The sequence below is a fragment of the Triticum aestivum genome, chromosome 5D, assembly GCF_018294505.1.
Source record: "Triticum aestivum cultivar Chinese Spring chromosome 5D, IWGSC CS RefSeq v2.1, whole genome shotgun sequence".
NCBI lineage: Eukaryota > Viridiplantae > Streptophyta > Magnoliopsida > Poales > Poaceae > Triticum > Triticum aestivum.
The window spans coordinates 437,615,901-437,627,442 of record NC_057808.1 but is presented as its reverse complement, the minus strand read 5'-3'; the positions used below and the strand labels follow the sequence as shown (position 1 = coordinate 437,627,442).

Here is an 11,542-nt window from a genome sequence, read left to right as displayed (position 1 = left end):
GCTCGGATCCGGACATCTTCGGAAGGCCTTTTGTGGGCAGAGAAGATGAACGCTTGGGCGCTGGAGCTTGAGCGGAGGGGAATGAATCGGGAAGAGGCGTGGGTGCAAAAGGGAGTCCTTATCCCCTTATAAAGGCAGCAGGGATTCTGCGCCTCCCCACTTGCCTGGTAAAACCTCTTATTCCCCAAGCGCCGTAATTAATGGCGCGGCTAGGTTACCCACACCTGTATTGATGAGAATCCCGTGATAAGGGGACACGATCTCTGCTTCGACAAGACGTGCCAAGGAAACCGCCTCGCAATACATGCTGTGGCTGGTTGTGAAAAAGGTTCGAATAATGACCGGGCCGTGATGTGATGTCATCAGCAGATTAGATTTGTGAAAATATTATTCTCTCTACGGTAGTATGTGGAATTTCTTTTGCAGAGCCGGACACTATCCTTGTGTTCAAAATCTTCTACGGAGTATTCGGAGGAGGAACCCGCCTTGCAATGTCGAAGACAATCTGCGCGCCGGACTCATCGTCATTGAAGCCTGGTTCAGGGGCTACTGACGGAGTCCTGGATTAGGGGGTCCTCGGACAGCCGGACTATATCCTTTGGCCGGACTGTTGGACTATGAAGATAAAAGATTGAAGACTTCGTCCCGTGTCCGGATGGGACTCTCCTTGGCGTGGAAGGCAAGCTTGGCAATACGGATATGTAGATCTCCTCCCTTGTAACCGACTCTGTGTAACCCTAGCCCCCTCCGGTGTCTATATAAACCGGAGGGTTTAGTCCGTAGGACAACAACAATCATACCATAGGCTAGCTTCTAGGGTTTAGCCTCTACGATCTCGTGGTAGATCAACTCTTGTAATACTCATATCATCAAGATCAATCAAGCAGGAAGTAGGGTATTACCTCCATCGAGAGGGCCCGAACCTGGGTAAACATTGTGTCCCCCGCCTCCTGTTACCATCCGCCTTAGACGCACAGTTCGGGACCCCCTACCCGAGATCCGCCGGTTTTGACACCGACACTCTCCACTTCTTGAGGCGGTTGTACACCTAGGTGGCAGTCACCTCCTGGCCACAGAACTCTAACACCTCCTTGGCAACGGTGCTCAAGTGCACCTCCTTGAAGCCCTTATCAGTCCTAACCCCAGTAAAGATGAGCTCACATCTTGTTCAGCATGAACGTGGATATGAACGGCTGTCACTTCATGTTGTCGCCCCTACCATCACTTGTAGAAAACGGGCCTTTACTCTCGGTTCTAGAGGGCCTTTAGAACCGGGACTAAAGGGTGTGGACTAAAGCCCAAAACCTTTAGTCCCGGTTTGTAAAGGAGCTCCACGCGGCCGGTTTCTAGAGCTCCACCTTTAGTCCCGGTTGGCAACCGGGACTAAAGGAATTTTTTTGAAATTTGGTTTTTCTGATTTTTTTTGAGAAAAAAATTCTAATTTTTTTTGAATTTGTTTTTTGAATTTTTTCCCGATTTTCAAATTTCTGAATTATTTGACAATTTAACCTCTAATCAGCCCTCATCACTGCTCAAGTATGTACCACTCATTCCAAATCGTCTAACTTCCCGGCTGGTCACCCATCCTCTCACTACCCCAGCCTAAGCATGCTTAACTTCCGAGTTCTATTCTCCCTAGTTTCCAAGTCTGCACTTGCTGTTTTCCTGACAATAGTAAGCTGTTAATCCTATTAACCCTTAGGAGTTGAACTTGAGCATGAAGCACCGTTTGAGATTGTAAGAAACAATAATTAATTAGTAACACTAATATTTCTTGAATAAGTAGTTTGACAACAGTTTGACAAAAAATTCAAAAAAACTTAAATTTGAGGATAAACTTTTTTCCTTTCAGAATTTGAGGATTCTAAAAAATTTCAAAATGGCCTATTGCCGTCGAAATCGGAACCGGATTTTCGTGCTGAACATTTTGATATATTATACGTTTTTTTCCGACATCGTATGTAAAAGTTATAGCCGTTTTACTTTTTCATAACATTTTTTTGCAAAACATGTCGAAATTTATGCTTTTTAATTTTCCTGACTAGTAGATGTAGTAACATAACTACATCTCGAAGGATTTTATTTTTTAAAGTTTTTTATCATTTTCTTTTTTTGAAAACTGAAATGGCGATAAGGGGGGGGGGGGTAGAGTTTGATGGTGTCCAACAGAAGCATACTACAACATGGTGTCCATACAATCCTACCGTCGACTACATCTTCTAGCACCGTCCCAGCCAGAGTCACAACTAAGGTTAACCAAGCTAGAGTCACGTTCTATTAAAGTGGCAAAAAGAATTACTTTTAATATAGCAAAACTAATTCTATCAACTATTATTAAAGGCTAAACAACTATTAATACAAAACTTTAGCAAAATTAATATTAATTAATTATAAAAATTTATCTACTATTGTCTAACAGAAGCATACTACAACATGTTAAAATCTATAGAAAGAACTAACTAAAAATAATTGAAAACAACAATTAAAGGACTAAAACAACTATATAAGCAAAACAATATTGTTTTAATTAAAATCATAATATAAATTATTCTAAAAATAACCAAATAAATCTTACTGTGACAACAATCTAACATGTGACTACGAGCAAAAAGAATTAAATTAAAAACTATTTTTAAACTCAAATTATTCACAATCTAGGGTTTGAAGCAAATTTGAACAAATTCACATTTGAATCATTCAAATTTGAAAACTAATGGCACAAACAGAAAGTGGACAAAATTTTGAATCTGATGCAAAAAGAATCACTAAAAAACATCAAATATCCTAAAAGATATAAGCAATTTAAAACAGAAACTAGACACAAAAAACAAATGAAAAAACAAATTTCAAAACCCCTTTAGTCCCGGTTCGTGGCTCGAACCGGGACTAAGGGCCTGTTCGGTAGCTCGCCAGCTCCCAGCTTCCACGAATCCGCGAGGGAAGCTGGCCCGAACGGCCCAGCTCCAGGAAGCTGGCTTCCCAGATCGAAGCAGCATCCACGTACAAAAACTTGGAGCCGCAGTTTTGTCGATCCCAGAAGCTGGATTCCTAGAGTTGGCGTTATTTACGATCAGATGCCAACGCGAAGTGCCTCACGTACCGGTTCGTTATGTTTCCCTCCGATCTGGGCCAAGCCCATCCTCTCTCCTCCTGTTTCACACCGATCCTACTTGTTGAGCCGACTGGACTCCAGCCCGCCCAGGCAGGCCGGCCTGCTAGCGCGACGAGAAGCCGAAGTGATCGAGCCAAACACTTTTCCATCGATCCCGATTCGTGGAAGAAGCTGGCGATCGAAAACAGAAGCTGGATTTGAGGATTTCCTGTAGCCAGGGAGTTGCCGAACAGGCCTTAAAGATCTAATCTTTAGTCCCGGTTGGAGCCACGAACAGGGACTAAAGGTCCCATTTGAACCGGGACTAATGCTTGCCCAGCGCCCTAGCCGCTCGAACCGGGACTAATGCTCACATTAGTCCCGATTCGTAATGCAACCGGGACTAATGTGTAGATTGAGCTTGGACCAAAGCCCTGTTTTCTACTAGTGCATCCTTCTTTGCCTTTGTGGCTCCCGTCAGCGCAGCGGCAGTAGGAGCAACAGTTGGATCAACGAGCACAACTGCCACAAAAGAGAACCACCGACTGATACCTCGAACACCTCTGAATCAGGAGGCATATGCGACTCGAGGGGGCTGGGAGTCCTCGACATAGGACACAACGTACTGGCTGTCAGACATGACAAGTGACTGACTAAGATCTTGGGTCTGCGTGGTCATGTACTACAATCGTAGTATGCATTGACAGTAAGCATAACACCCAAAGTATTGGACAATCTATGAAAGGAGGATCATACATCACAACTAGCTATGAATCTATTGTGTTCATCACTATCACACTACTCTAGCATGCTACAAATCCACCACCAATATATACCACAACATCACAATCTACCATCTGCTCACAGGTCTGCGCATGAATCAACCCTACCACATGCTTGCACATAAAACCCTACAACCACATGCTCTCAGATCTAGCTACAACGAACAGGGAGAAGAGGGTGATTGAACTCACAGAGGTCATGGCTGCAGCTCGAGGGGGAAGCGGTAACGGTCGAAAAGTTGAGGATAGGGGTCGCCCCCGTCATGGACCGCCCGCCGGTGAAGGAGCACCGCTTACCTACTTGTCGGTGCCGATGCGCGTCGGTGGGAAAGCTCGAAAGGGGGGAGAATGGTGGTGGGACTTTGGGCGGTGAGAGGAGGGGGCTAAATAGGGGTGACCGAATCGACGGGAGGTGAGCCGAAATCCTCCCGCCGATTTTACGGAGACGCGCGAGAGCTCGCAACATCTCCATGGTCGCACGAGCCAGCACGCCTCGTTCCCCTGCCCTGCTTCGGCCGAGCCTGGCTTTCCAGAAACTGTCGATTCGGGCGTAGCTGTTGGGCCTGTTTAGGAGGTGCTTTAAATTTCATGCGATGCACGCCGAACAGTATATGCGGGCTACCAAACAGGCCGGACACTTTCCGCGCGGGCCTGGTTTGACCAAATGCAGGCAACCAAACACGGCCCAAATGAACGGACAACGATAAAAAACCTGAAAAAAGCACCAATATTCAATTTAGGACTTGAAATCTGATCGGGTGATTCTTTTTTTTATTAAGAGGAACTGATTGGGGGGTGCTATTAGTTTTCGTAAACTTCCAACCATAGGCCTCTTGTGTCCTTTGGTGAGTTGTGCGGGTGAATGGCACGTGGCAACCTTCTCATCAAAAAGGAAAAATTATAAGGCCAGATTCGCACCCACATTAGACTCCAGTCCCCAGTCCGCCGCCCCGTCACCGGAGTTCCGCCCGCCGCCCGCCGCCCGCCGCCCGCCGCGCCCGCATTTTCCTCACCGCCAGTATGTATCCGCCTCCCGGCTTCTTCTGCAGTACGGGCCCTAACGCCGGCTACACCATGTCCGACACTGAACGCGGTAAATCCCCTCCGCCCCCATCCCCATCGAACCCTAAGCCCAGATGTGATTTGCTTGCTCTGTTCTTGTGCAGATTTTAGTATGCAGTTAGCTCATACACCAGTTTTGGGATATTTCAAGGGTTCAATTAGTGCTAGTTCGTCCTGTAAAGGTTCATGCTCTTTGGGGGCAGTTCATAGTGGAACCTGTTATTCATTAATTTTCCAATCTGAAACAGCAGCGGACATCTTTGGGAGCTGCATATTAGCCATCTAATTTTCGCAACCTGAATAGCTTTTGTGAAGTTGTAATTTTTGGCCTCTTACTATATCTTCTTGTGAATCACATATTGTTTCTACACATTTATGTTTGTTAAATGGACAACTGTGTGTGATTATTAACCCCTCTATGTGTACTCCTACCTTGGCATAGATATGGCGGCACTTTTTACAAACTACAATCGTGTTCTCAAGGCGGCTCGGGACGCCCACCCGCACCCTGACGCTCTGGGACGCCTCGAGCGGGTGCTGCTGGGCGCCGTGCTGCGTTGTCTCTCCGATGACACGGATTCGTTCAGAAGGAGGATGGACGACTTCCTTGTCAAATTCAGCAACTTCAACAGGAAGATGGACGACATCAGCGCGCGCCTCCAGGCCACGCGCAGCCCTAAAGGCCGCCGCCGCGGCATCTCCCCCGCTGCCCAGCTCGCCGGCCTTTATGGAAATGATCTCTTCCGCGCGCTGATGGGCGTGCAGCTGCCCGTGGCCACACCTGCGGAGGTCTGCCTGGAGGTCGCCCTCGCTGCACAGCGCCTCATCGTGCATGACCAGCTCGACTTTTTCATCAACCTCTGTGAGAAGACAGTCTTCGGGGCCGACATTACGACGATCAGGGAGTACAACATCATGGCCTTCAAGGACCACAGGAAAACCTTGGAGAAGTTCGTTCAAGAGCACATTGACCTCGCCGAAGCCGCTGCCACTTCACGTCCACCTACCGGACAAGCAGAGTAAAAGCTCGATTGCCATTATTAACCTAGCTAGCTGCAAAGACGAAGGAGGGTTGTTGATGTATCCTATTTGGCTTCCTTATGTAGTTTGCTGCATCATCGTTGTCGAGCCAAGAACAACTACTTATGTATGCATTAGTGTATTACGCTACTTGTCAGCGATCGAGTCTGTCTTAACTCTTGAGTAGTAGTAATAGTTGCTATCAAGCTGTGCCTGTGCGCTTGCTCGCTATAACTAATTTTGTACAACGTAATTTGTTTGGCACCAAGTTCTGTTAGTAATAATATGAATGTTACTTTTGTCGTTCTGTATTACATGCCTTTTATTTTAATTCATGCACCATGCATCTATATATTTTGCCCGTCCTTTAGTTTGATGAAGATGCATACAAATGTTCACAAGCTGACATGAACAAATTGACATTGATTAACAAATGTCTTGAGTGTTTGTTTCACAAGTGTTTCATCTTCCAAGCCTGCAAGCAAGCCTGCTAACCATGGTTTCAAATGAAGCTGAAGATTATGATTAACAAACACATGCCAGATGGCGTAATTGTCCTTGAGTATTTTCAGTCTGCCGACTGCCTAATGCAAAGTTGTTTGGATTCAGGGGTGTCCAGTTGTTCAGTAATGTTTAAACGTTGATGATTTCCATTTTAAGAATAAAATCTTCCATACACTGGTAAGTACTAATTTATCTTTTCTTTTGTGATTTATGTACTACTTGCTTATTTCTTATCCCAAAGTCCCGATGGCCCTTTAATAGCTTCTCTCAAAATTTCATCATTCTTTTCCCCCTAATAACCTGGCTATGGAACTATTGGCATCTAAATGAACAGTTGCATCAAATATTTATTCACTGAATGCAATGTATATCTACGAGAAAAACAACTGCGGCTACTGGCGTTGCTGCTTGATTGCTTGCAAGATTATAGTGCAATACACAGCAATTTTCCTTCTCCATTTCTTATATCTACCTATCTACACTATCCAGGTAAACTACAGAAAACAGAGGACAAGAACATGCTCTGCATGCATGTTCTTCAGGAGCTACAAACAGCCAATTTGCTCCAACAGTTAGAATTGTGCAACCAGTGTAGTGACAAGAAGTCACCATGGAGCTCAGCAGCGCGTTCTCGACTTCGAAGTGGCATTTCTCCTGTGCAAGCACATGACATACTCCATCACAAGGCAGTGTGATCTTGCCATCGCTTGCGAAGCCCAACGCCTCCTGGGACATCCTCAGGAGCTCGCTGAAGATCGTCGTGCTGAGGTACACCAATGCTACCTCAAAGCGCATCCCATTGGCTGTGTACATGACACAGTGGCCCTTGACTGCTACAGAGATGCAGCACATCTCATCTTCTTTGGCTGTTGTCAGCCTCTTCCTCTTAAATGCTGCCATCCTCTGCCACTTCTTTGCAAATTGAGCAAGTCGCTTGGCGCTGACCATGGTTGTTTCCGGCTCTTGTTTTTCAGCTGGAAACCAGAGAAGTGAGGTATGGATGCTGCAATGCTTAGTTGGTGGTGTATGAGCTGATGGTGTTGAGCATAGCCGTTCACTGAATTTTTTTCCGAGAGGAAGGACATGGTGAGGGTGGAGTGTAGTTGTCATTACAAAAGATGATAAGAGACATGGTCATGGCCATGGGATCAGCACATGCAGTGTTGTAGTATGATTCATTTGGATTAGATTGTGATGGGGTCAAATGTTTGGAACATGCTGGATCCAATAGCAGTGACATTAAACCATTGGTTTGCTCTCATATCATTTGTCAGTTTGGCAAGCTGGTGAAGACAAGGCCATGATCTATTCTGTGATTTGGATATGGATGGATCGGGTTGAGATATTATCACTGTCAATGATCGGTCGCCTCTTAACTTTCGGCCTCAGATTGGTTGTTGATCGGTCAGATGCGTTCGTCTGCCTGAATCCATTTGCTCAACAGATGTCGCTGTTTTTTCAGCTTGTGATCTGATCCATCCATTTCACTCTTTTTCCCCCATTTTGACTTCTAAGTCAGAAAGAAAGAAATACAAACTCTGTTCTGAAAGGTATATTTCACTACTTAATTCTTCACAAAACTGAGATTTTTATCTAGGATTATTCAAGTGTTTGGTAACTACTAACTAGTTCTCAGTTGCTCAATCTGCAGGTGTCCATTAGTTATTCAGCAGTTTAATGGAAGTTTTCTTTCATCTAATTCTAGGCAGGTAACATTTGTTAAACTCATGTGGTATGCATACTTGAATCTATACCCTCTGTTTTCGTGTTCAATGATAGGCAAAGCTCCTATGTCATTCTTCAAGGAAAACATGTGCAGGACTCATTAGTTTTATGGTTTCTAAAATATGAGCGCATATTGGTTGTAGTTTTAAAGTGTATGCCTTGACTCGGTTTGTTAAAACACAAATATAGCTGTGTTACTGAAGCTTTGCCAGTTACGTACTGAGTCTGAGACAAACAGTTGAACACTTAGCCTGATCAGAAAGCTTGCAAATTTCATGAAATTAGTTTTCCATTTCCAATCTACTAGCATCATATTTACATCTTCTGTTGAGCAAAAATGGTGCCTAGGATAAGGATCCTAGCTACCTGCCATTCTTCAGAAGCTAACAAACAGCTACATACTGGCTAAGCCCTATGCATGGCGCCGCCACACTGCCGTCAAAACAGCACGGCCTCGCGATGGAGCTCAGGAACGCCATCACTACTTCGGCGGAGGCATCTCTCCGGAGCAAGCGCATGGCGTACTCCATGACCACAGCGTCACAGGGCAGCGTGATCCGGCCATCGTTGCTGCCTGAGAATCCAAACTCCTCCTGAGACATCCTCAGGAGCTCGCTGAAGACTGTCGTGCTGAGGAATGCCAGTGGCACCTCGAACCGGCTCCCATCAGCGGTGTATACCGTGCAGTGTCCCTTCACTGCTACTGGGGTCATCGGCCGGCACTCCTCGGCTGCTCTTTTTGCCATTGCATTCTGGGTGATCCTCTTCCTCCCCATGGCCGCCATTCTCTGCCACTTGTTTGCTAGTTGGGCAAGCCTCTTGGCACTGACCATGGCTGATTCTCCTTGTTTCTTGGCTAATAGTTCAGAGAAACTTTTGTAACAGGTGCTGTAGTGGTTGGTTTGTGGATGAAGTGATAATGAGATGGTGGTGGTAAGCTGATAGATTTATAGGTGAGAGGGGAGAGAAGCATCATGATGTGCCGTTGTAGCTATCAATATCATGACAAGTTGGCAAGGGACAGAGACATGATGAACTCGGAACATGCAATGCTGCAAGAGTGCAGGGGGCGAGCAATGTGATCTTGATTTGATTCCTCTAGGGACATGAGTTTGCCACTTGTTGGAAACTAATTGCTGGCATACTGACTTGTTTCAAGTAGTGGCCAAGTATAGACTTACATGACCTGGAAGTGGGCCCATTTCCGTGTGTGATTGCGCAATGAGATACCAATTGATCTTCTGGGTGGTAATGATATCCTAAATTCCTAATAATAATTTTAAGTATATAGGGCGGCCCTTGAGATGGAGACATGCAATTGTTGATGCTTCCAGCAATCTATTCTTTCTGAACATCGAGTCGAAAGCTTGTGCTGGTCTAGCACATGGTCTGTTTGATTTTGGCTTCGGCATCTCACATGGTGACTCCTGCTTCTTGCATTTCTCGTCTCTTGGACACATGAACACATGTACATCTCGCATGGTGATTTCTGCTTCTTGCATTTTGCCTGTGAAAAAGTGGCATGTCACATTTTCAAGCTGGCGCTGATGTCTCTGATGTGTGTTGTGTTGACTTGTAGTATTTGAAATGCGATCTTCTCAGTTAATATTTAATTTTCTTGGACATGACCATATGGCCCAGAAAATAAGAATGATTAATTCCTTTTTTTTGCAAGGGAAAAGGAGTTTTATTCCATATTGAGAGAGTTACAGTCGAGAGGTAAAAGATCCTCAATACATGGTGGTCCTACATGCATCCACACAGCCGTGGTACACTCTATACGACTATAATTTGCCAAACGATCGGCAACTCTGTTTTGATCCCTGTTCAACTTCTGAGGAATAAACTCCCTATGTCTCATCAACTCCTTAATTTCAGCCAGAAGATGACCATAGGCAGAACGAAGAAGTCCGTTCCCTGATAGACATAACAACGCCTCACTTGAGTCAGATTGAACGATGACCGGAAGAGTGGAATGTTGTATAGCTAGCGCCATCCCTTGCATGATTGCATGAATCTCAGCTTCCATGATTGCATGAATCTCAGCTTCCAGAGAATCGTTGCAATTGAAAATAACGATATGTTGCAAAAATAAGTGAACCGTCATGTCGTCTAAGAATCATTCCTGCCGCCGCCGCGCCAGATTCCACTGAGAAAGAACCATCAACTGATAAAGCAACATACTCAGTAGACGGAGGAGGCCAAGGTTTAGGACTAGGGGCAGGTCTCACTTCAGGCAAAGCCCAATCAGCAACCGGCATTTTACCTTTAATTATTTCCTCTGTACTGAACCTTTTAGCATCTCGAATAGACTTCATATAACTGTCCAAAAAATCAACCGTAGTTGCCAACGGGGGAACCTCTTTATCATGAGTAAGATCATTACGTAATTGTCAAATACGCCAAATAAGCATAATCATACAATCACGCTCTGCATCGGTACAATTAAGCAGCACGTTCAGTAACCATTCTTTGCCACTATTAATAAGTAGCTGGTCCTGGGGGAGCAACCAGACCTTCCTCATGGCCTCCCAGATTGCACGTGCATGGCTGCACACAATCAAAGCATGGTAGCTATCCTCATCAACAATACCACAAATTGGGCACGTACTGCGCGTCGCTAGGTGCCTATATTGCATGCACGTAGCAGTAGCAAGTGCTCCTGAAGCCGCTCGGCACGCCGTATGCTTCATCCGCAGTGGCACCGAAGATTGCCATATCAGGTTCCAGATGGGTCGGTTCCCGTCAGGGTTAGCGCTGGACGCCCCTCCGGCGAACTGGTCATCATGCACTGTCGTCGCCAAGTGGTACGCACTTCTAACTGAGAACTGACCATTCTTCTCCGGATGCCAGGCAAAGAAATCTTGACGTTGTCTCGATGAGGTATGAATTTTGAGGATTTCACGTACGTCCATCGGCCAGAAGAGGTCGTTCAATCGTTGCACCATTCATGCACAATTCTCATCAACAAAATCAGACACCCGATTGAATCGACAATTCCTTTTAGGTGTAGCGGGTCGGAAATTATGGCCACGGGGAATCCAAGGGTCCCTCCATGTCCGTATCAAAGAACCATCTCCAACCCGCCAAATGATCCCTTTTTTAACCAGCTTTAGACCATGTTCAATACCCTTCCATACAGTTGAAGGATTTGCAGTAAAAACTGCATCCAACAGGTTCTCATTGGGGTAGTACTTCGCACGTAATAAGCGAGCACACAAACTGTCTGGAACATTAAGTAGTCGCCAGGCCTGCTTTGCAAGCAATGCTTGATTAAATGCATGCATGTCACGGAAACCCATACCACCTTTGGACTTTGGGAGTCTCATTTTATCCCAACTCAACCAAGCCATCTTTC

General features: G+C 45.5%; 2 protein-coding genes across 2 annotated transcripts; one reads left to right on the top strand and one right to left on the bottom strand.

The window, feature by feature from the left end:
* Window positions 1–4,783: 4,783 nt before the first annotated feature.
* On the top strand, window positions 4,784–6,262 carry LOC123122484 (uncharacterized). The gene is made up of 2 exons (XM_044542685.1): window positions 4,784–4,966; window positions 5,378–6,262. Exons 1-2 carry the CDS (start codon window positions 4,894–4,896, stop codon window positions 5,956–5,958), a joined length of 654 nt encoding a protein of 217 aa, XP_044398620.1. The 5' UTR covers window positions 4,784–4,893; the 3' UTR covers window positions 5,959–6,262.
* Window positions 6,263–8,558: 2,296 nt separating this feature from the next.
* Window positions 8,559–9,085, bottom strand: LOC123122485 (auxin-responsive protein SAUR36). The gene has a single exon (XM_044542686.1). It carries the CDS (start codon window positions 9,015–9,017, stop codon window positions 8,568–8,570), a length of 450 nt encoding a protein of 149 aa, XP_044398621.1. The 5' UTR covers window positions 9,018–9,085; the 3' UTR covers window positions 8,559–8,567.
* Window positions 9,086–11,542: the final 2,457 nt, after the last annotated feature.

Coding starts and splice junctions, on each gene's coding strand:
- LOC123122484 (XM_044542685.1), top strand. CDS start 4,894: ATGTATCCGCCTCCCGGCTTCTTCTGCAGTACGGGCCCTAACGCCGGC. Junction 4,967..5,377: donor CATGTCCGACACTGAACGCG/GTAAATCCCCTC, acceptor ACCTTGGCATAG/ATATGGCGGCACTTTTTACA.
- LOC123122485 (XM_044542686.1), bottom strand. CDS start 9,017: ATGGTCAGTGCCAAGAGGCTTGCCCAACTAGCAAACAAGTGGCAGAGA.